The sequence below is a fragment of the Rhinichthys klamathensis genome, unplaced genomic scaffold, assembly GCF_029890125.1.
Source record: "Rhinichthys klamathensis goyatoka isolate OS25496 unplaced genomic scaffold, OSU_Roscu_1.1 h1tg000378l_1, whole genome shotgun sequence".
Classification (NCBI taxonomy): domain Eukaryota; kingdom Metazoa; phylum Chordata; class Actinopteri; order Cypriniformes; family Leuciscidae; genus Rhinichthys; species Rhinichthys klamathensis.
Genome location: NW_026606885.1, coordinates 576,609 through 600,199, shown reverse-complemented (window position 1 = coordinate 600,199; position 23,591 = coordinate 576,609). Strand labels below are relative to the sequence as shown.

Genomic DNA, 23,591 nt, shown 5'->3' with positions numbered 1-23,591 from the left:
CTTTGGCAGGTTTGAATTTTATGTTGGCCAAAAATTTATTTTAGTTTTTTAGAAAGGCATCTGAAATAATATACTAAGTGCAATGTAGTGTTGTCCAAATTATAGATTTTTCGATATATATATTGATACTGGTATATTTGAAATGCTTCAAATACTCATTTTCCGCAGAATAGTTACACAATAACAGCTGTGCTTTCTCGCTCTCTCATGATCTCTCCGACAGCGAGTTGACACAAACACGCCTCCCCTCAAGCACTTGTTTAATTTGCTCCGGATTAATATTGTTGGTGTAACAGGGCTTAAATTTCAGCTTGGGATTGTGCATAATTTTACTAATTCCCGTAGATTTTATGCTCACACCTAAATTGAGTTGTTTTTTGCTACTTATAGTGCTTAAACAGTCCAATACATACAAAATAATGTCAAATTGCCTGCCTTGTTGAATATTTAGTTATGTCAGTTATGTTTTAAGTGTAATGGATCTATGCATCAGGTCTTAAAGTGACAGCAGCCTAATATACCGGCTGCCAAATTATGAGATATTAAAAATATCTAAATGGCACATTTTCCACCATGGTATTGATGTCAAAATTGTGGCCAGTGAAAATGCTGAGTGGATAGTAACTTTAGAAAACCATTAGCCACAGTGGCCAGTGAGCAAAAAATATTGTCAAGCACTAAATATACAATTGTAACTGAAAGTATTCAACCCAATTGCAAATCAGGCAATTGGCAACATGTTCAGACTTTCAGCTGTTTGCAATAAACAAATCAAACAAAAGTAATTAAAATAGCTCACTACAACTAATGTTTCAAGTGGTTTGCCCAAATTCAACTGAAAATGCAACTTTTAATGACTTCTGAAGTCTCAAAATTATTCAACCCCTTCATGCCAAGCATTAGCCTGCCTGCGTCTAGTCAGAATGTGAGTCTGATACTGCTCCATAGGGCTTTGATTATGAGACGTGTCTTAACCGAACCAGGAAAAACAACAACTCTGCACTCAATTGGATAGACCTACAACCAATGCGAGCAACGCAGTAAGTCAGCTACATAGTTGCATAGCATAGTTTCAACAGAACTCAACTGCACACACGCTGGAAGAAGTAGTAAAATAATGAGTGTTGCTTCTTTTACTTGGTCCTCCATGAGTGCGACCAAAGGAGAAACCACAACGACCGCAGGGTTTTCATTGCGTCCATCGGAGCCAGCTGATAAAATAAACTTTTGCTGAATCCCGTAGTAAGGACGGCAAACACATCTTTCCAATTGACAAATGCCTTGATAGCAGTTCTCTGTTCGTCTTTTAAAATGAATGCGCTGTCGATTTCTTTTACAACAGACGCAATAGCGGATCTTTAGTTCTCTTACTTGATTTCCACCTAAATTACCTGAAACAATTTGTCCCAGGAACTTTTTTCCCCAGACCTGTTGCTTTCTGCGTTTTAACCGCGGCCTAAAGTACCATGAAGATTAGGCAAATTAGACTCCACAGACCGCAACAGATTTTTAAAATGGTGGTTGAAATCAGTGGTTTAGTCTAGTTTTTTGTAGTATACTGTGATATACAAATCCCCCAAGACCCAGGGGACCCATCTAACTCAGCCAGTAAAGAGCTACATTTAGCCTTAGATGTTATATGGTCCTTGAAGCACAGGTTTTATCAGCTGACAATTAAAAGACTTAAACATTATAAGCACAAATAAAAATTTACTTTTTAAAAACTTGTGTTTTTTTCAAACTTTTTTTTTTTTTTTGGCTTCGTAATCTTTAATCAAAATCTGAAATTTCCCCTCCCCTCTGCGTTGGAGGACCTTGCCTGATGACAGACACCCAAACCGTGAAACCTACGTCATCAGGCAAGGTCCTCCAACGCAGAGGGGAGGGGAAATTTCAGATTTTGATTAAAGATTACGAAGCCAAACGATCAATTTAGGCAAACAAAGTAAGTATGGTCAATTTTGAATTCATGGGGACTTTAAAATAAATATTATTAATATATATATATATATATATAAAAATTGTTATTAGTAATTTTCTAATAAATCCAAAAGGAAAACAGCTGAAAAGAAAAGGGCGTGGAAATGGCTAATGAGCTAATAAGTGGTTCTCTGCAGTCATCTACTGGTTATAGGGTAGTTTCATGTCATTTTAATGTTCATTCTACTAAATCAGCAGCTGACTTTGACACATCTACCCAGATAGCATGTATAATCGGCCCGAGCTCGGCTGCCCCGCGGCGCCTGCGGCTCAGACTCGGCAACGGCGTGTGTTAACCGGGCCGAGTGTGGCCCGCAGCTCGCTCTGGCACATGCATTTTTGTTACGGCTGTAAAGCACTGGGCCGATTCATGTTCACCATAACTGCCATAACTGGTGGTAACCCGGCTGCCTGTATGATCTGGACCACTTCTGGAAATGACTCAGATTAAATCAATGATGGTTTTAATGAAGCAATAATTAACATAAAAATTATTTTAAAATTGACGTAAATTCCTGACCGTATCTGATGCTTATATAGACATTTGTAGTTTTTGGTGTCACTTTGAAAATTGATAGATTGATTTGTCATTGTTTTTTTAATAAATAGAAAACCCAAAAAAGAATGATTAATAGATTAAACATTGCCAACCTAGAAACATTGACTAACCCAGACTTAATGAATACTAGCACGTTAGTTAATGATTTGAAATTACATTAGTATTCAGGGATTGACTTGTTGGGTGGCGTAGACTAAATTGTTCATGTTTACCCTAGTACACCAAAATATTAAATATCAATCCCTCACTGGGGATTGAGGCCCATAATATGGAAATCTAATCGCTTCTGCATGCATGCTCGCACGTTGAATATCCTCGTAATTATAGACACGCAGTGTGTGTATATCGCAGTATAGATCCCTCAAGGAGCAACCAATCACATAGCGGCGCCGTGGCTTAGTTGGTTAAAGCGCCTGTCTAGTAAACAGGAGATCCTGGGTTCGAATCCCAGCGGTGCCTTTTGTACCATGCATGCATAACGCTACATTCAGGTACAAAATACTGTATAAAACAATAACATATGCTATAAAACAATACATTTAAAATAGACTAATGAAACTGTAAATATATGGCAAAACATTCAAGTCGTATGTACGTTGCAGAAGCAGAGCAAAATCTTTTGTATTTTGAAATCAATCTGTGCAGAAATATTTAAAATGGCTCTTATACGATGTGGTATTGTTCTGCAGCATGTAAATAATAAAATGGTGCGCACGCCATGCTTTGCAACGATGCATCCCTCCGTCCACGAGAGTGCAGGCTTTCACTGCCACAGACCACAGCTGGTGAGTGAGTCTCCTCCAGAAAAACCATGAAAACAAACCAAGGCAAATTTCAGGAAAAATGTCAGTGTACATGATTAGCCTACAGCAGAATGCCCTCAGTCGATTCTTAAGACGTTACATTTCAGTTGAACATTGTGCTGTTTAGCGTTAGATCAGCAGCATTTTATCTTGGTGTTGTAATATTGATCTCAGACAGTGTTGTTTGGCATGAGATGCGCTCATAGGATGCGCTCGGTAACGTTAGTCTGTGATGGACAGGAGTCCACTGAGCTGCATTGCCGCGATTACTTCACCCTGCATCAGGGCTTATTACATAGGCTAATTGACAATATGGCACAAAGTACCACTATAGTGGAGCGATATTATTACTCGTTCATATATGATGCAAAGATAAGATAGTGACAAGTAAATGTCAAATAGTGTTCGCCTCAAGAATCAGTGTGTGTCCTATCCTATGTTTTGTCCCCACTGAACCTCCAATACCGTCTCTCCCCTGAAGGTCTCTGCCGTTCCCTCCATACAGCGCAATGAGGAGCCGCTCGAAAACAGGGAGAGACGTCGCTTTTGATGCTCGCACAAGAAGTTAAATCGACCGTAAGCGTGAAACCGACATGAGATATGTGGTATAAAAAAAATATATATATATAACGTTATATGGATTTGGATTATGAGGAAATGACTTGAGCTGTGAACAACAAGAAGATGACGGTGATGATGGAGAGAATCGGTTCGATTCGGCTTTACCTTATGAAATGGATTTGTCTGCGTTGGGCTTGGGTTTGTGTGGGTAAGTAGACTTTTTAGGGATTGGGATATTATCACATATATATCATTGTTATATATTGTATAGAACAAAAGAGTGAGATGTGCGGTTTACATCAGAAGGTCTAATCACTTTTTATTACATTTGACCTTTTTCACCCACGTGTCAGAATGATATTAAATATTATTTCACTCCTAAGACCTGACGCAGGTGATTATAGTTTGAAGTATGGGAATGGCACCGATGACAAAGAAAGGTTAAGCGGCGCGCGCAGGTGTTGCAGCATTCATACAGGGACAATCCAGGAGGACAGATCAGCGTTTGGCTTGTTGCCATGACAGTTATAAACACGGCGGCATCAGTCTGATCTCCTCGAAGACCGACTGGCAGATTGTGAATTGTTTTGACAAATGTGTGTTATTGTGCAGTCTTTCGTGGATAAAAAGCAAATTTAGTTGTTTACGTGCAGTTCTACACACCTTGTTCTGTTATTGACTCCACATATCGGTTACCACTTAATTGAAAAAACAGTTTCAACTCTTTTAAAATGGTTTGCTGCTCTCCCAGTCTGGTCTGTTTGTTAGTTTTAAAGGTGTTTGGGACACTTTTCAGCAGGTCAAACTGAGAGACCATTTAAACCTGCTGAGCACCAGCATCTCCCAGCACCTAAGTCCAACAAACCATCAAACCGGCTGGCTTGTAGAGAAAAAAATATATTTTCGAATACTATTATGATCAGATAATCTGACAACATAGTGATGACTAGTGCACAGTGACTTTTTCTTCTTCCTCAGCATTCTGAACATCAGTTTTATGGATATGTACATTCTTATGTCCACAACTAGACTAAAAACTAAAGCAACGGTTTCACAGTCTGCCAAGTATTGGGGATCTGATCTCACCCTCAATCTATTCCTAGACAGCACTATAGGCTTGCTTAAAAACACATGATCTGTTGATGTCAGCTAAATGCTCAACAAACAATCACAGCTAGAAGAGAGAGAATATGTGAGAAAGAGACATCTGCTTTTACCCTAGCAGATCTTCTCATATCAGAGACAGAAGCACAGAAAGAGGACGAATGTCTGTTTTGTTGGAGGTGGTGGTATCCAGTGAAGGGGTGGTGACAAAAGAGGGTTTGGGTGGGGGTGTGTTGATAGCACCAGTGACACCTAGAGCCCTTAGTCTTACACACAGACAGACAAAGGGACCTTCTTCTCTCTTTCTTTATCATTCTCATCCACGCACATAGCTGTTCTCTTTGACTACAGATATTCCATGTCCAGGCATCTTATTCCTACTAAATGTGTGTATCACTGATATTGACACATTTTCCTTTTAGATGATGTTCTGTCTGGTAGATAAAGACAAAAATGATGTTCATTTACTGTAATAGTTTGCAATAGTTCTGGAAAAAAAAACTGTGCAAGTCATCACAATAACAACAAAATGTTCTCATTTATGTGTAGAGGTGATTTACTAGAATGTCATTTTGGAGGAGAGAAACAAAGCAGAAAAGTCCATTTTCAGCAGCCAAAAGATACAGAAAGAATATAGGTAAGACTGATCTGAGTTCAGGTTATGTGTGCTCTTTGTATCTGGGGATGTAAAAAGTATGTCAGTGAGGTGATCATGAGCCTTGAGACTCAACATCTAAAAATACTCAGAAATGACTTGTGCTTATATTGCAGGGATTCCCCTGATCTCTTTCCTGTTCTCTCACACAAATAACAGTGTTAGCTTCTGGGCATTCAACCGCACCTAGACATCATCATATTATGTAGAGTAAAAACTGACGTTGGGTGTGTATGAGAGATGGCTGTTTACCCTGCAGGGTAATGAACAATGTTGGGTAATGTTGGGGATGTGATGATAGAGTTATATATCACGTCATGTGCTGCCGTTTATATTAAGGGATTTTACTGCACACCAGAGGAAATATAAGGGAATTTTAATATTGTGATTTCTATTACTGATAAAAGTCATGGGAATATTATTGAGAAATTTTGTTGTTTTTATGTTCAGCCCTAAATAAATTAGTATTATTAATAATCATTTATATATATATACACTCACCGGCCACTTTATTAGGTACCCCATGCTAGTAACGGGTTGGACCCCCTTTTGCCTTCAGAACTGCCTCAATTCTTCGTGGCATAGATTCAACAAGGTGCTGGAAGCATTCCTCAGGGAGTTTGGTCCATATTGACATGATGGCATCACACAGTTGCCGCAGATTTGTCGGCTGCACATCCATGATGCGAATCTCCCGTTCCACCACATCCCAAAGATGCTCTATTGGGTTGAGATCTGGTGACTGTGGAGGCCATTTTAGTACAGTGAACTCATTGTCATGTTCAAGAAACCAATTTGAAATGATTAGAGCTTTGTGACATGGTGGAAGTAGCCATCAGAGGATGGGTACATGGTGGCCATAAAGGGATGGACATGGTCAGAAACAATGCTCAGGTAGGCCGTGGCATTTAAACGATGCCCAATTGGCACTAAGGGGCCTAAAGTGTGCCAGGAAAACATCCCCCACACCATTACACCACCACCACCAGCCTGCACAGTGGTAACAAGGCATGATGGTTCCATGTTCTCATTCTGTTTACGCCAAATTCTGACTCTAACATCTGAATGTCTCAACAGAAATCGAGACTCATCAGACCAGGCAACATTTTTCCAGTCTTCAACTGTTCAATTTTGGTGAGCTCTTGCAAATTGTAGCCTCTTTTTCCTATTTGTAGTGGAGATGAGTGGTACCCGGTGGAGTCTTCTGCTGTTGAAGCCCATCTGCCTCAAGGTTGTGCGTGTTGTGGCTTCACAAATGCTTTGCTGCATACCTTGGTTGTAACGAGTGGTTATTTCAGTCACTGTTGCCCTTCTATCAGCTCGAACCAGTCTGGCCATTCTCCTCTGACCTCTGGCATCAACAAGGCATTTCCGCCCACAGAACTGCCGCTCACTGGATGTTTTTTCTTTTTCGGACCATTCTCTGTAAACCCTAGAGATGGTTGTGCGTGAAAATCCCAGTAGATTAGCAGTTTCTGAAATACTCAGACCAGCCCTTCTGGCACCAACAATCATGCCACGTTCAAAGTCACTCAAATCACCTTTCTTCCCCATACTGATGCTCGGTTTGAACTGCAGGAGATTGTCTTGACCATGTCTACATGCCTAAATGCACTGAGTTGCCGCCATGTGATTGGCTGCTTAGAAATTAAGTGTTAACGAGCAGTTGGACAGGTGTACCTAATAAAGTGGCCGGTGAGTGTATATATATATATATATATATATATATATATATATATATATATATATATATTATATACAATATTTAAAAACCCAGTAATTCAAGTTTTTTTTTTTTTACTACTACTGCTAATAAATTCAATGCAAACATTAAAATGGTTATATAGTAAAAATCTAGTAATCACAAATATTTATCAAGGTGTGTTAAAGACAGCTTTCTTTAACCTGCCTTTGATCAGCATTTACTTCCTAAATCATCTTTCTTTACAGATGTTAAATTTATACACGCAAAAATAGACACAGTTCTGTACTATCCTTTTTTATTTAAAGAGACTTTACAGTGATTCAGCATAGATAAAAGGAGAAAAAGATGATGTATGAGAAAACAACGGTGTATGGTTATTCACTCATTTGCACTTTCTGTTTCTTCCTGGACTAGTTCTTCCTTGTCTTATTGTGTTTCTGTCCAAATGGGTAATCATTAGCACACACTCTCACATACTTCCACACTAAATTGAGTATTGTGTGTCTCTCTGATCCTCCTTGAGTGAGTGGATCAAATTCAATATAAATCATACATGTACCTACCATGCACTCAGGAATCCATAAAGGCTGATGTGATGTGTTGATGCCATCTCAATCACAGTGTGAGAGCTGTGGTCACACACAAACAATGCCCATGTCTTCCGTGTGTGTTCCTCAGCTGCCTGTGGCGGTAAGGTGGAGTTACACACTGAGAGGAGAGGAGTGATCTACAGCCCATCATGGCCCCTCAACTACCCGGCCGGAGTGAATTGCAGCTGGAATATACAGGGAAGCCGTGGAGATGTGATCACAATAAGGTAAACGCACACAAGCAGACTCTCGCTGTGGTGATGATTATATGAGCAGTGTCTTGTTCATTCCTATTAACATGATACATTACAAGATTATAGTGCCTGTTCAGCAGCTGTCCTGTTCATGGTATCTTGATATTGGAAATGTTTTGCGAATTACCATTTCTCCTCTCTGCAAGAAATGCTATTGTTCGTTAGCAACAATTTGTCATGACAACTTTCACACTTTTAGGGCCCTTAACAGCTTTTACTAGTCAATTGAATGTATGATATTTCCAGACCAAAAACAATGTAAGGTTTCTTTCAAACTAATTAACTGTTTTGTGCATTTCATTTTTTTATGAGCCTGTTTGCAAGTGCGCAGCATGTATATTGGTCTGTGCAGTCTTCCGTTTGAAAGCGCCTACTGCTGTATTGCTTGAGCTGACTGCAGGGATTTTATAATGTACTTTTTCTCGCCTCTCATACCACTGCTGTGAGTGTGTGTGTTTGGGCTTTGACTCTGCTTTAATGTAATGATTTAAAGCATGACATCATCCCCCAATTCCCCGAGGAAATCATATCAGGAAACCCTTAGGTGGAAAAGGATAATAGTTCTGATAATTTCTTTGAATCCATTCTGGCTAATTACTCATTGTCTAAAAGCTGAGTAGAGGTATATGCTATCAAACAGATTTCTCACATTGCCTCAGAGAGACAGACTGGCATATAGAAAATCTGAACCCACTCATCTAAAACTAAGATGAGATGGATAATTGAAATTAAGGATTTCTTTCACTGATCTAGTTGACAGTTGACTGCTGACATTTTCTCTAGTCCCAGCGTAAAAAATTGTTACAATTTTTTTCTTAATTTTTTGAGGTATATAATAATTTATTCGTATTTTTAATGTACATTTAACTATTGCTGGAAAGGAAACTGATGGCATTCAGAGATTTGTTTATAATTTTAAATTTTTTCTAGTCTATCACAAGTCATTGTTTTAATTTCGACAAAGCCTCGCCTGTGTCAGCAAGACAAACATCAGCAGTTTTCACAACAATGGTTAATATATCACAGAAAACTAAACATTTAAGATTGTGGGACATAAAAACACTTGTTTATGATCACCAAATATATGACACTGCAACACTAGTGAAGTGATGGTTCTGCCAACAAAACTCTCTGGCACTGGCCCCAGGTCATCCTTATTGTTGAGTCCTGTCTGAAATATTCAGAGGCTTTGCATAATGTGTATGTGTGTGTGCATTTGATTGACAGCCAGAGGAGGTTTGAATGTCTGTATTTTAATGACTATACAGACTACTGCTTGGACAACAGAATATTAGACCAGGCTGAGATTTCAATGATAGTGCAGTTCAATAATGTATATAAATAAAAAAAAAGATTAAACTGATTTACTGATTTAGTTGTTTTTGTAAACATTGTCAAGTTATTGGCTGCAAAAGGCCCGTTCTTCTGTAATGGTACTGGACGATGATTTTATCTCTCAGTCTTGTCTCTCTCTCTGTGTGTGTGTGTGTGTGTTCTCTCTCTTTTGCTTATGATCTCTCACTCTTTGGTATCTCTGACATAATATTAGGGTGGTTTCTGTTATGCGGAAAATTAATATGAGTGTGTAATTTAAGGAGGTATCAAAATGCAATCACAAGAAAAACTACAATTTTCAATTTTTTAAAAAATGTCAAGCATGTTTAAGGAATTTTGATTGAACTTTTTTATTTTAGACGTTGACATCTGATATGATTTTTAAATAAAATCATATGATTTTTCATAAATAGTTTGATCTTTAAAAATTGTTTAATATCTTATTCAATATATAAAACAAATGTGATGGGGACATGCTGCAAAGGAAGATTGACCCATTTATTGTGAAAAAGGTATACAAAAAAATTATTCAAAGAGAAGAAAACAAATTCCTGCTATGCATTGATACTGTAAAAGCTGTTTTGTATTTTTAGAACATTAATTTCACATTTTCTGTGAATATTTGTAGCAACTCATTTATTGTGGCTCTCATACTTTTGATGATATTGTTCTAGAAGTGTTCTTGTAAATGATTGTACAGTGGAAGTGCTAGTGAAGCAGTAGAGATTCCATCGCATACATTAAGCACCATGTGTTTACTGTGTCCAGTTTTCACAGCTTTGATGTGGAGGACACGGCGGACTGCAGGGGGGACTGGCTGCTGCTCGGCCCCACATGGAAAACTGAGTATCGGTTCTGTGGCTCAGTTCTTCCTCCTCCCTTCATCTCCTCCAGAGGACGAGTCTGGGTCTATTTCCACTCTCAGGCCAACAGCTCCGGACAGGCACAGGGCTTTAGACTGTCTTATATACGAGGTGAGTGAGCTTAGAGTGTGCATATGTTCCATTAGAGCCCATTCAAAGAATAATTCACTCAAACATCTCATCATTTACTTACTCATTATGGTCCAAATTCATATAACTGTTTTTCTTCTATGAAACATAAACATAGCATGAAATATATATATATATATATATATATATATATATAAGGTGTGTTATACAATAAAAGTAGTTAAAGCTGCAGTCCGTAGCTTTTTTGGGGTTAAAAATTATCCAAAATACATATTTGAGAAAATACATTACCAGCCAGTGTTCAAAACTATCTGCTTGCCTTAGCTCGATTCAAAGCGGTAAGCTTGTAATAATGTTTTTAATTCCAGTGGTACTGGTGGATTTCCGCGGGAGATTCGAGCATGTCTTTGCGTCATTACGTCACATCTGTACACATAAAGAAGGAGTCTCGGCTAGTATAAGCTATATTGCGTGTGAGGATGTTGGAGGTGGAGATTTATAGCCTTTTCTCACAGCACTTGATATAATTAAACTGATCAATTTAATGGCGGATCCAGAAAGGTTCAATCGACAATCACCAGTGACAACTGGAGTCTCACCCGCTGTAAAGCAAAAGACTTCGTTCGGACTTCGGAGTGGCTTACTTACAGAAAAAAAGAGACTGCAACCGGACCCATGCGAAAACAATGATACATAAGGACAGGAAGGGCATCACATGTAGTCACGCAATGCTGACGTTGTTAACATTAACAATTTGAGAACAAAGTATAATTTGCATGGTTTTGCGTAATATGATAACTTATAAGCGATTGTTAAATTTAATCAGCGCGATTTACTGCAATGTCAGAACCAGAACAAAAGTGGATGTTACTTACTTGTTCAGAGGACATTTTCTGGTGAAAATTATTATGTTGGTCATACTTCCAAAAAGAATAATCTGTGATTCTGAATGCCAGTATCCACACCGGCGCGGTGACTGACAGCTGCACACTCTCCTCAAACATTGTGTTCATCCGCGATGTGTCATGTTGAGGGTGTTGAAGTACAACTCACGTAAAGTAGATAACTCCGCGAATAACTGCAATTGCAGATTTCGAACAGAGATGGCGACAAAGAGGAAAAACGCAGGACCGCAGCTTTAATGCAACTCGTGCCCTATAATTCATGTTTTTAAAACTGTAATATTTTTATTTTCTATATTTTTCTCTACTGCCAGTCCTAATAAATTTAATTTGTTCTCATGCACATTCAAATCTGGTGTCATGTTATTGGTTATTGTGTGTCTTGTGACCAATTGACATTTAGCAAGTTTTGAACATAGACTGTAAAAAACATGTGTATGCGTGTCTGCATTCAAAACTTCCCAAATGTCAACAGTTTCGGGTCGCTACGATTTTTTTCATGGAGCTATTCAAAAATACAGTATAAACAGTAATAATGTGAAATATTATTACAGTATAAATATCTCCTTTATATTGTAATATATTTTAAAATGTAATTTATTCCTTTGATGGCAAAGCTCATTTTCAGCATCATTACTCCAGTCTACAGTGTCAAATGATCCTTCAGAAATCATTCTAATATGCTGATTTGCTGCTCAAGAAATGCTTAATATTTTTTTGAAAACTATGAAACTTTTTCCTAATTCTTTTCCTTTGATGAATTGAATACAAGTTTTATTTGAAACAGAAATGTAATGTATTGTAAATGTATGTAAATGTAATGTAAAATGTAAGAGGATTTGTAATGTGACATACTGTATGTCTTTACTGTTTTAAAGCATCCTTGCTAAAAAAAAATTGATTTCTTTATTAAACAAACAAACAAACAAAAAATCTTACTGAACACTAATCCTTAGAGAAGTTGTGTGCATTATTCAAGTGCAAACAAATGTTTCATTTTTTTGTGTGTGTGAACTATTACTTTAAATCTTCAAACAGTCTTCAGAAGAAGTGGTGATGCCATATTATCCTTTTGTGTTCTAGGGTTTAATACAAAATGATTTGGCATAGTTTGATTATACTTTATTCATTTTCTTTGGAGTTTGAAATATTTCATCAGATTTAGTTCTGTTCCTGCATTAGAAAGCACGAAGACTCTTTCCGCAGCATATAGATTTACTGTAGGCACAGATTGACCAGGCAAATGCAGGCTTAGCAGATCAATAGTATATGGCCATAGAGCCATGATGAAACGCTAATGTTATATAATGTACTATGAAAATTGATGTGCATATTTGGATAGCACTACTTTCAGTGTGTTTTACATAGATCTCCACTGTTGATTAGATCTAATATGTAGCTAATGAAGATGAAGGAGATAATGGGCTGTCATTACTCAACTCCACAGGGCATGTGTGCATCTCATTGAGTGTGTGTGTGTCGGGGTGAAATGCTGTGTTTGTGCATTTTCCTTAGAGGTGCAGTTCAATCAATAATACTGAACGGCTGTGTTTGTTAAGCTGTCACCAGGCAAACACCATCTGCAGAGTGGGTAGATTTGATTGGCTTTTTTCAACAGTGTCAGTGTTTACGTGTGCAAAAGACTCAAATCTCTTCTTCTCTTTTGTCTGTTTTTTTTCTCTCGTTAGGTCGACTGGGTCAGAGTAGTTGTGAGAACGATGAATATTTATGTGGAAACGGTAAGTGCGTTCCACGCTCCTGGCGCTGTAATGGATTGGATGAGTGCGGAGACAATACAGATGAAAGGATCTGTGCCGCCCCACCCACATCCGCCCGGGTGAGTCTGTGTCCGCCAGGCACCTTGCAGTGCTCTGATATCCAATCTACCCGCTGTCTGCCGGTGTCTCTGCGCTGTAATGGAGCCCGGGACTGCCCTGACGGATCTGACGAGTCCCACTGCCCCGACACGTCCTGTGGAAAACGCTTGGTCAACTTCTACGGGACGTTTGCCTCACCTGATTTTTTCCGTCCAAACAGGAGCAGCGGCACAGATCTTCACTGCACGTGGTTCCTGGACACAAAAGTATGATAAGAATCTCAGTCATTCTTATTTTGAGTTGCCTTTCTGCAAAATGTGTCTTTATGACATTGAATGATTGCAATTATGAAGTTTCTTTTATTTGTGGAGGGGTTATATTAATGTTTTTCTTTGTGTACATGGGTAACTTATGTATTTCTGCTTTTCCATAAGCACCGCTTACTGTGAGTTTGCATTGATTTAGCATTTTCATTCAGGGCAGTAGCATACATGCATACATAATCATGCGGTTTATCATTTTATAAAACTTTGTACTTTTGTCAAAACATTAATTATTTGAACTGTTAAGTTGTTAAAATCTTATTTCTTTAAGGTCATTTTACATTTAAGGGAAATTACCATAGGCATTGGTGTTGTTTCAAAACAATGTTGCTACCCAAACAACATGTAGTTCTATTTCTAATTTCATACTTTTCTGCTGATTTCAAGAAATATATGTAAGAAAAATTCTCCCAGTCACTTTTTTTTGCCAGTCTGGAATTTGCAAGTATTATTAAATCACTTACGGTGTTCCTCGTGACTGTTTTTGCTTCAGGACCCAAAGCCGCTGGTGCTCCAGGTGGACCTACAGCTGGGTGTGGGAGACTCTGTGCGTGTTTACGATGGTTTGGGAGAGCGTGCAGAACGCCTTCTGCAGAGTCTCTCTCACCATAATAACCACAGACGAGCTCTGCTGGAATCTTCCCAGGGACAGATGAGCGTCTTCTACCACGCTAAACCACACAGTCCTGGACATGGATTCAATGCCACCTACCAGGTCTCTTATTCCCTGTGATGCTAATGATAATTTGTATGCTTCCTGCTGATGAATTATGCTCTCCATTTTTCATTGACATTGTCTGTGTTGTTGGAATACTTTGCGTCAGTACAGTGTAGAATTGTCTGGTCTTTCTGTGCTTGCATGCATCTGTATTGTCTTAGCCTCACACCACAGTCCATTCACTGACAGCACACACATTCACAAAACTTTCTCCATCTGACAAGCTATAATCTTATTGTTGTTTGGCTAAATGCAACTTCTGGCTGTAAGGGCACACTAATGTTTTTTAATCACTCCACCTAGAAACAAAGTAGTTTTTACAGTGTTTGATAGAACAAGTAAGTAAGAGTAAGAATCTTTATTGTCATTGCACATCAGGTATACAATGAAATTACAGTGCATCTGCGGCCAGTGCATAATAATATAGTAAATATATAAACAATAAAAGATAAAAATAACAAATAAAAGAAGAAGAGGGAAGTAAACTATATATACACACCACATTTACACATCATAGCGCACACACACTATATGAGTTCAGTGACCTAATGGCCCAAGGAAAGAAACTGTTTTTGAGTCTGTTTGTCCTGGTCTTAAGACACCTGTATCTTCTGCCAGAGGGCAGGAGATTGAACAGGTGCTGTCCTGGGTGTGAGAGGTCGGCAGTGATTGACCTAGCTCTTCTAAAACACAGCGTGCTGGCGATGTCTTCTAGCGATGGTAGGGAACTGCCAGTGATGTATTGAGCTGTCTTTATGACCCTCTGCAGGTTCTTTCTGTCCGCCACTTTGCAGTTGGCATACCAGGTCGTGATGCCATACGTCAGGACACTCTCAATGGTGCTGCGGTAAAAGGCCACCAACAGTTTCTCCTCCAGATGGTTCCGTCTGAGTATCCTTAGGAAGTGTAGTCGCTGTCGAGCCTTTTTTACTACTGCGAGTGAGTTAGCAGTCCAGGAGAGGTCATCAGTTATGTGTGTACCAAGGAATTTATAGGAGGACACCCGCTGAACACAGTCCCCGTTGATGCTCAGTGGGGCTGGTTCCCCTTTATGTTTCCTGAAGTCTATGACCATCTCCTTAGTTTTGCTGGTGTTAAGCAGCAGGTTGTGTTCGGAGCACCAACCTGCCAACCTGTTAACCTCGTCCCTGTACGCAGACTCATCCCCTCTGCTGATGAGGCCAATGACCGGAGTGTCATCCGCAAATTTAATGATGGTATTGGAGGGGTGGATGGGTGTACAGTCATGCGTGTACAGGGAATACAGGAGAGGGCTCAGCACACAGCCCTGAGGGGAGCCTGTGCTGAGGGTCAGGGTGGAGGAGCAGGTGGAGCCTACCTTAACCGTTTGAGGGCGGTCAGTCAGGAAGTTCTTAATCCAGGCACAGGTGGAGGGGGGGAGAGCGATGTTGGTCAACTTGTCCTCTAGGATATCAGGAATAATGGTGTTAAATGCCGAGCTGTAATCTATGAACAGCATCCTGACGTAGCTCCCTGGCTGCTCCAGGTGGTTAAGTGCTGTGTAAAGAGCTGTGTCGATGGCGTCTTCCGTTGATCTGTTAGCTCTGTTGGCGAACTGATGTGGGTCCAGGTTTGAGGGGAGCCAGGACTTGATGTGGTGCAAGATGAGCCTCTCAAAGCATTTCATGACTACTGACGTCAAGGCAATAGGTCTGTAGTCGTTGGAGCACTTTGGGGTAGAAGACTTTGGTACAGGAATGATGGTAGCTGACTTCAGGCACTGGGGGATGGTAGCCTGTGACAGTGAGAGGTTAAACAACCTAGTCAAAACTCCCACTAGCTGGTCAGCACAGGCACAAAGTACTTTTCCGAGTACACCATCTGGACCGGCTGCTTTTCTGGTGTTCACAGTCTTCAGCACCTGCCTCACCTGATGTTCCTGGAGTGTGAGTGCTTTTTAGGATGAAATAATCACTAGAATTGCCCAAGTTTGCCAAGTTAATGGCAACAAGCCTTTGAATGATGTTTAGCGTTTGTTTGAGGCACAGAAGTTAATTATTTTATTTCAGCAAGGAGTCAAGTCAAGACATTGACAATGTTACAAAAAATTTCGATTTCAAAATATTGTAAAAAAAAAAAGTAAGCAGCACAACTGTTTAACTGTAGAGCAGCAAATCAGCATATTAGAATGCTGAATAAATTACATTTAGAAGTATATTATAACAGTTAGACCCTGCGGCCTCATATGAGGACATTACATTTTTGCCTCTTGACACAATGATAGTCAAATTTGTAAATCTTAGGCATGTTGGCCAGATTTAGGGGCACTGCCCACACCATCTTGTAGTGATATCATAACATTACACCAATGTCAGTGAGAAGAAAATGACCCTAACCCTAACCCTAACACTTCTACACCTGTTCCAGAAAGAAAAATGACCCAGGTAAAAAATCTATTCAAATTATATGAATGAAACAAATGTATTTATGTACAATACTGTCTCTATCATCATATGGGGATTAAAATTTGACATATTTTAGTAATAGTAACACTCTAGGACATCAGTAAATATGAAGTACTCGTTTGAGGACATTGGGACTATGTTACGTAATCCCCTTAACTGTCACCGTCCCACCACGTGGGACGTTTGCCCATATATATTTAGAACAATAAGATCTTAGTAAAAACCTAAAGTAATATTGACAAACTAAATATCATTTGAAAGCTTACAATCTCTAGTTTTCATATTTGGTGGCTGTTTTTTAAAATAAATTACAGAATAGCAGTAATTTATCAATTTGCAACAAGAATATTTCATATTCATTAGGCGTGTTTAGGCCTTTATTTTGAAATAGAAAAAAAAACATGAAAAATCATGAAAGATTGGTAGAAACCTCAGTTTGTTTTCATGCCAAGAGTTCAAAAGATAACACTAATTAAATGTTATGAGAAAAAAAGGTCTGAATTTTTAGAATATAAAGAAAAATATTATGAATTCTCGATTTGTGATGCGGCAGCGAGCTATAACGCACATATGTGCTCTTTTTATGTTTATTAGAGGTTGAAATCAAATCAAATACTGCCAAAACACCCATACTATTTCTGAATAGGATGCATACTTAATAAATTGTATGAAATTATGGAAAGACATGGTTCAGATCACTCAAAACATATGAAAATGGAGACACCCTTATATGGCCAGTAAGGAAGCTGGCTGTCCATCTAGTGAAAAAGTTTGGTACTACGCCCAAATAAAATCTTACTGAAAGCTAATTTTTTGAGATATCAACCTAAAATTTGGAACACAACTTGTTTAGATTTTTGGCTTTAATTTTCTAGCAGTTTTAGAGTCAAATATATTTTATAATATATATATTTTATATAAAATATAAATAATTATATTTTTACATTCTATATTTTCATAAACTCAAACTTCTATAACTTTTTTTCTGTTTCACTTTCATAATTTATTTCACTTCTACAATAATCTGGCAAATGTCTTCTTAAAAACAAGACCAACCATATGTCTATATTCCAAAGCATTCTTGAATTACAACCATTTTACAACCACAAGTTTTTTTTTATATTGCTAGTACTGTGTCCTCACACGAGGACATCATATGGTAAATCATAGACCCACTGTCCTCACATGAGGACATCATTTTCTGCAAAAACTACTTCCTGTACAAAAACAAATTTTAGTTATTATATTTATTAGGTCCTACTTATCCCAAATTGCAAGAACAATTATAAAATGCACACTAGGCAAACTCTCGGGTCTCAGGAGGTTAAATTGTAATATTTTAAAATATTAATGTTTTGATCTAATGAATGCAGGCTTGGTGAGCATAAGAGACTTCTTTCAAAAGCATTTTTAAAAAAGTCTATCAACCCCAAATATAATCAGTTGAAAATAAGTTATGTATTTTAAGTGGTTGGGTGAAATTTGGCAGGAAATTTGAGGTTTACATGATTAGTTCTTGTATTGGAGAAACACAACTGACAAAAAAAAAAAAAACTCCACAAGTAACCTGCAGTTAAATGTTTTAACCACAAATGGCGATAGAGAGGCCAACGTTCCACAATGCCGCTTTAACTAAATATCCATAAGCAAAACTGTTAAATAATTTGAGCTTATTACAGTTTATGACACTGTGACACTAATGGTGTTTAAACTCCACCCCTCTCTCTGCAGGTTAAGGGATACTGCTTTCCAGGTGAGCATCCATGTGGCACAGACGAGGGCTGTTACTCTGAGCTGCAGCGCTGTGATGGCTACTGGCATTGTCCTGGGGGGCGAGATGAGGAGGACTGCCCCTTGTGCCAGCCAGGAGAGTATCCCTGCGCGGGTGGCAGTGGGGCGTGTTACTCGGCTTCTGAGAGGTGTAACAACCAGAAGAAATGCCCCGACGGCTCGGATGAGAAAAACTGTTTTGATTGCCAGCCTGGAAACTTCCACTGCGGAACCAACCTGTGCATCTTTGAGACGTGGCGGTGCGACGGGCAAGAGGACTGTCTCGACGGCAGCGATGAGAGAGACTGTCTGGCGTCTGTGCCCAGGAAGGTGATTACAGCAGCTCTGATTGGCAGCTTGGTCTGTGGGCTGCTGCTGGTCATTGCACTGGGTTGTGCCTTTAAACTCTATTCGCTCAGGACAAGAGAGTACAGGTGAGGTCGTTTCCATCTGTTTCCTGTCTGCATTTAAACATATAGCCAAATAAGTCAGAAAATGCATGGTGATTCCTAAATTATTATTATTATTATTATTTTGTATCTGTATTTTTTTAAGATCTATCTATTTGATAATCAAAATTATGTACGATAATACTTTCTATTTTTATTTATTTTTCTTAACCCATTTGCAATTTTCTTTTTTCTGAGTAGATTTAGTTTTTGCTTAAATATTTAAATATATGTTTTTGAAAGAACTCATCTAGGCTGCATTTATTTGATTACAATACAGTAAAAACAGTAATATTGTGTTATATTATTACAATTCAAAATATTTTTATTTTAAAATGTAATTTATTTCTGTAATGGCAAAGCTGAATTTTCAGCATCATTACTCCAGTCTTCAGTGTCACAGTCATGATCCTTCTTAAATCATTATAATATGCTGATTTTCTGCTCAAGAAACACTTCTTATTATTATCAATGTTGAAAACAGTAGTGCTGCTTAATATTTAAGTGGAAATGGTGATATATATTTTCAAGAACAGCATTTATTTGAAACAAAATACTTTTAAAAGTATGACAATGTAAAATACTTTACTGTCACTTTTCCTTTCACATTTACTGTCTCCTTGCTGAATGAAAGTATTCTTATTTATTAATATTACTTTATTTAAAAAACCTTATTAACCTCAAACTTTTGAATGGCTGTGTATATAAAAAAAAAAAAAAAACTAACATCTTAATATCTCTTGTCTTTTTCTAGTGATGTTTAGAAATGGGGAAAAAAAACATTGGAAAACGTTAAGAACGTCAATCTTTAATTGGTGCTAAATGGGTTCACACTGTACTTCAGTTCATTTCGTCTCCTACTTAGACACACACACACACACACACACAATCAGTGAGAAACAGAAAGTCCTTTAAGCCTTAACTTTTTGCTGAAAGTTAGAAAAGTACAAGTTGGTCCCAACGAGAGAAAGAAGTGAAGTAAGTGAAGGATGACTCTCTTGTTGCACTTTAAACAAAATTGCATCTCCAGTAACAGCCCATTTGTTGCTTTGGGGGGTGATGCGCTGTTTTTGTCTAGTTAGCCTTGTAAAGACACAGCAGCACCCAAAATACCTGCACTTCATCAAACTGTCAAAGTACCGCTGGTTAACAGCGCCTGGAGATTCTAGAGAGATACCCTGCCTGCATGTGTTCAGTAGCTTCCCTTTTTAAAAAGTCTTTGTATTTTCCTCTCTCTCATTAGAGCTTTTGAAACCCAGATGACCCGACTAGAGGCGGAGTTTGTACAAAGGGAGGCTCCGCCCTCTTATGGTCAACTGATAGCTCAAGGTCTCATACCTCCTGTGGATGACTTTCCAGTCTACAACCCCACACAGGTGTGTTAATATGACATTGGATTTGAATTGAAGTAGTATACAGGATTGCAATTCAAATTTGAGTTTAAATTAGCTGAAATTAAAAGAAATTTCAATAAGTGTCATTTTTAACTAGAAAAGGATGACAAAGTTTGAATAATGGCTTGACAGATCTTGATGTGAAGATTTGCAGATTGCTTTATTTGAAAAACAAATTTGTATTTAATTTATTTCCTTATTTCCTCTTTATATTGAATACAATTTTAGATCTAAAATTAAAAAAATGCTTAATTTCTCAGAATGACTTTACCTGTTTGTCTGAATTGTAATTCAGTGAATTATACTTCCTTTGTGCCAGTTCAGTTAAGATTCCACAAAACCCACAAAGACACTAAGCAAACAAACATGAGCAAACAAACATGGCAAGTACGTGAGTTTGCATCAGGTGATTAAAAAGGCGAACCATAGTAAATCCATAGTAACTTTAGAGAGTCCAACTAAATGACTGACAGTTATTTGATAGAGTCTGTTTCTCTATTTTCTGTGTCTTTCTCAGGTGTCTGTCCTGCAGAATCTCCGTTCGGCTATGCGGAGGCAGATTCGCCGTCACTCCTCTCGTCGTTCCTCGTCACGGCGGCGTCTTGGTCGTCTGTGGAATCGCCTGTTCCATCGTGGCTCTCGGTTACGGGGTCAGATCCCTCTCCTCACGCCTCCGGGTCACACTCACACAAACGCACACCCCGATCTGAGCCTCCACAGCTACAACACAGCGGACGATGGCGGAGAGGAGTCGCGAGAGAGTGCGGGACAGACTCCGCCGTCCTGTTCGACGGTGGCGCTGGGATTGGCGCTGCAGGCTCACACTGAGGCCCTCTGCCTACCTGACAGAGAGTCTCCGGCCTCTCCTCTCTCTCTGCCCTCGCCCAGCTCGCCCCGCTCCACCTCTGACACCCTGGAGGATGAAGATGATGAAGATGACAGAAGTTCAGAGGGGATGAGAGCGAGATCCAAACAGGGCATTTCCCCAAAACATAAAGATGCCGATAGTCCCCCTGGACCCCCCGATAGCCCCAAACGCAGAACGAGCCGGTCGAGATCCTCCAGACGGCTGGTGCAGGAACTGGCTGCAGAGCTCAGAGGAGTCTCTCTCCTACGCTACACCTCTGTGGGCATCTCACCGCTTTCTTCCCCCGAGTCACCCACGTCCTCCAGCGGTCAGTCTGAGGAGCAGAGGAGCTTTCCTACATTCAGAAAACCACACACAGACTCGCTCACAGATGCTCATGGACACTCCAGGAAATCATTAGGAACGGAAGATGTTCCTGATGACTGTGTCAGGCTTTGCAGACTCACAACTTGTGAGGAAGAAGATGATGAGATTCTGTTAGTGCACTGAGAAGCCTTTATCAGCCTCCTTATTCTGATTTTGTGCCAACACAGTGAGCCTTACCAGGTTCAACCAACAGCCTTCCATCCAGAGTCATAAAGTACGTTTACATGCGCAGTAATAATGCAGCTTTTTGCTTAGTCGAGCTACAGACTTCATCTGACTGTATATATAACACAATTTGAATGCAAATATTTGAAGGATTAAATACATGTTAAGCATCACATTTTTGGAAAATGTCACATGCCCTATTGTAGCCTGAATAGCGTGTATACATGCTGGACGAAGCCGAAATACAGTCATGCCTCGGTCTGTTAGTCTGACTTTGCAGAAAACAGACTGGTATTATTTCAGTCAGGCTTAAGCATTTACATGACATTTGGAAAAGGCAAATTATTGCTTTAGTTGGACTGAAATTGAAGTGCATGTAAACATACAGTATCGTTCAAAAGTTTGGGGTCGGTTAGAATTTGTTTGTATTTTAAAGAAATTGATATTTTATTCAGCAAGGATGCTGATCACATTGATCAAAAGTGACAATAAAGACTTTTACATTGTTACAAAAATTTCAAATAAATGCTGCTCTAGAATTTAATGGAAAAAAAAATATATATATATATTAAGCAGCACAACTGTTTTCAACATTGATAATACGGTAATAAGAAGTGTTTCTTGAGCAGCAAATCAGCATATTTGAATGATTTCTGAAGGACCATGTGAAACTGTAGACTGCAGTAATGATGCTGAAAATACAGCTTTGCCATCACAGGAATAAATTACATTTTTAAATATATTACAAAAGAAAACAGTTATTAAAAAATGTGACTTCACTATTCTATTTCACAATATTACTGATTTACTGTATTTTTGTTCAAATACACTCACCTAAAGGATTATTAGGAACACCATACTAATACTGTGTTTGACCCCCTTTCGCCTTCAGAACTGCCTTAATTCTACGTGGCATTGATTCAACTAGGTGCTGAAAGCATTCTTTAGAAATGTTGGCCCATATTGATAGGATAGCATCTTGCAGTTGATGGAGATTTGTGGGATGCACATCCAGGGCACGAAGCTCCCGTTCCACCACATCCCAAAGATGCTCTATTGGGTTGAGATCTGGTGACTGTGGGGGCCATTTTAGTACAGTGAACTCATTGTCATGTTCAAGAAACCAATTTGAAATGATTCGAGCTTTGTGACATGGTGCATTATCCTGCTGGAAGTAGCCATCAGAGGATGGGTACATGGTGGCCATAAAGGGATGGACATGGTCAGAAACAATGCTCAGGTAGGCCGTGGCATTTAAACGATGCCCAATTGGCACTAAGGGGCCTAAAGTGTGCCAAGAAAACATCCCCCACACCATTACACCACCACCACCAGCCTGCACAGTGGTAACAAGGCATGATGGATCCATGTTCTCATTCGGTTTACGCCAAATTCTGACTCTAACATCTGAATGTCTCAACAGAAATCGAGACTCATCAGACCAGGCAACATTTTTCTTCAACTGTCCAATTTTGGTGAGCTCTTGCAAATTGTAGCCTCTTTTTCCTATTTGTAGTGGAGATGAGTGGTACCCGGTGGGGTCTTCTGCTGTTGTAGCCCATCCGCCTCAAGGTTGTGTGTGTTGTGGCTTCACAAATGCTTTGCTGCATACCTCGGTTGTAACGAGTGGTTATTTCAGTCAAAGTTGCTCTTCTATCAGCTTGAATCAGTCGGCCCATTCTCCTCTGACCTCTAGCATCAACAAGGCATTTTCGCCCACAGGACTGACGCATACTGGATGTTTTTCCCTTTTCACACCATTCTTTGTAAACCCTAGAAATGGTTGTGCGTGAAAATCCCAGTAACTGAGCAGATTGTGAAATACTCAGACCGGCCCGTCTGGCACCAACAACCATGCCATGCTCAAAATTGCTTAAATCACATTTCTTTCCCA

The 23,591-nt window shown here is 39.1% G+C and overlaps 1 protein-coding gene and 1 non-coding gene across 2 annotated transcripts; both read left to right on the top strand.

The window, feature by feature from the left end:
* The first annotated feature begins 2,924 nt into the window (after positions 1 to 2,924).
* trnat-agu (transfer RNA threonine (anticodon AGU)) lies at positions 2,925 to 2,998 on the top strand. Its single transcript has one exon. It is a non-coding gene; the product is annotated as a tRNA-Thr (tRNA).
* A 983-nt stretch (positions 2,999 to 3,981) lies between these two features.
* lrp3 (low density lipoprotein receptor-related protein 3) lies at positions 3,982 to 21,883 on the top strand. Its single transcript, XM_056233798.1, has 8 exons — positions 3,982 to 4,111; positions 8,046 to 8,184; positions 10,315 to 10,520; positions 13,090 to 13,484; positions 14,035 to 14,256; positions 18,417 to 18,889; positions 20,148 to 20,280; positions 20,816 to 21,883. The coding sequence occupies exons 1-8, from the start codon at positions 4,027 to 4,029 to the stop codon at positions 21,653 to 21,655; spliced, it is 2,493 nt and encodes an 830-aa protein (XP_056089773.1). The 5' UTR covers positions 3,982 to 4,026; the 3' UTR covers positions 21,656 to 21,883.
* The last annotated feature ends 1,708 nt before the right edge of the window (positions 21,884 to 23,591 follow it).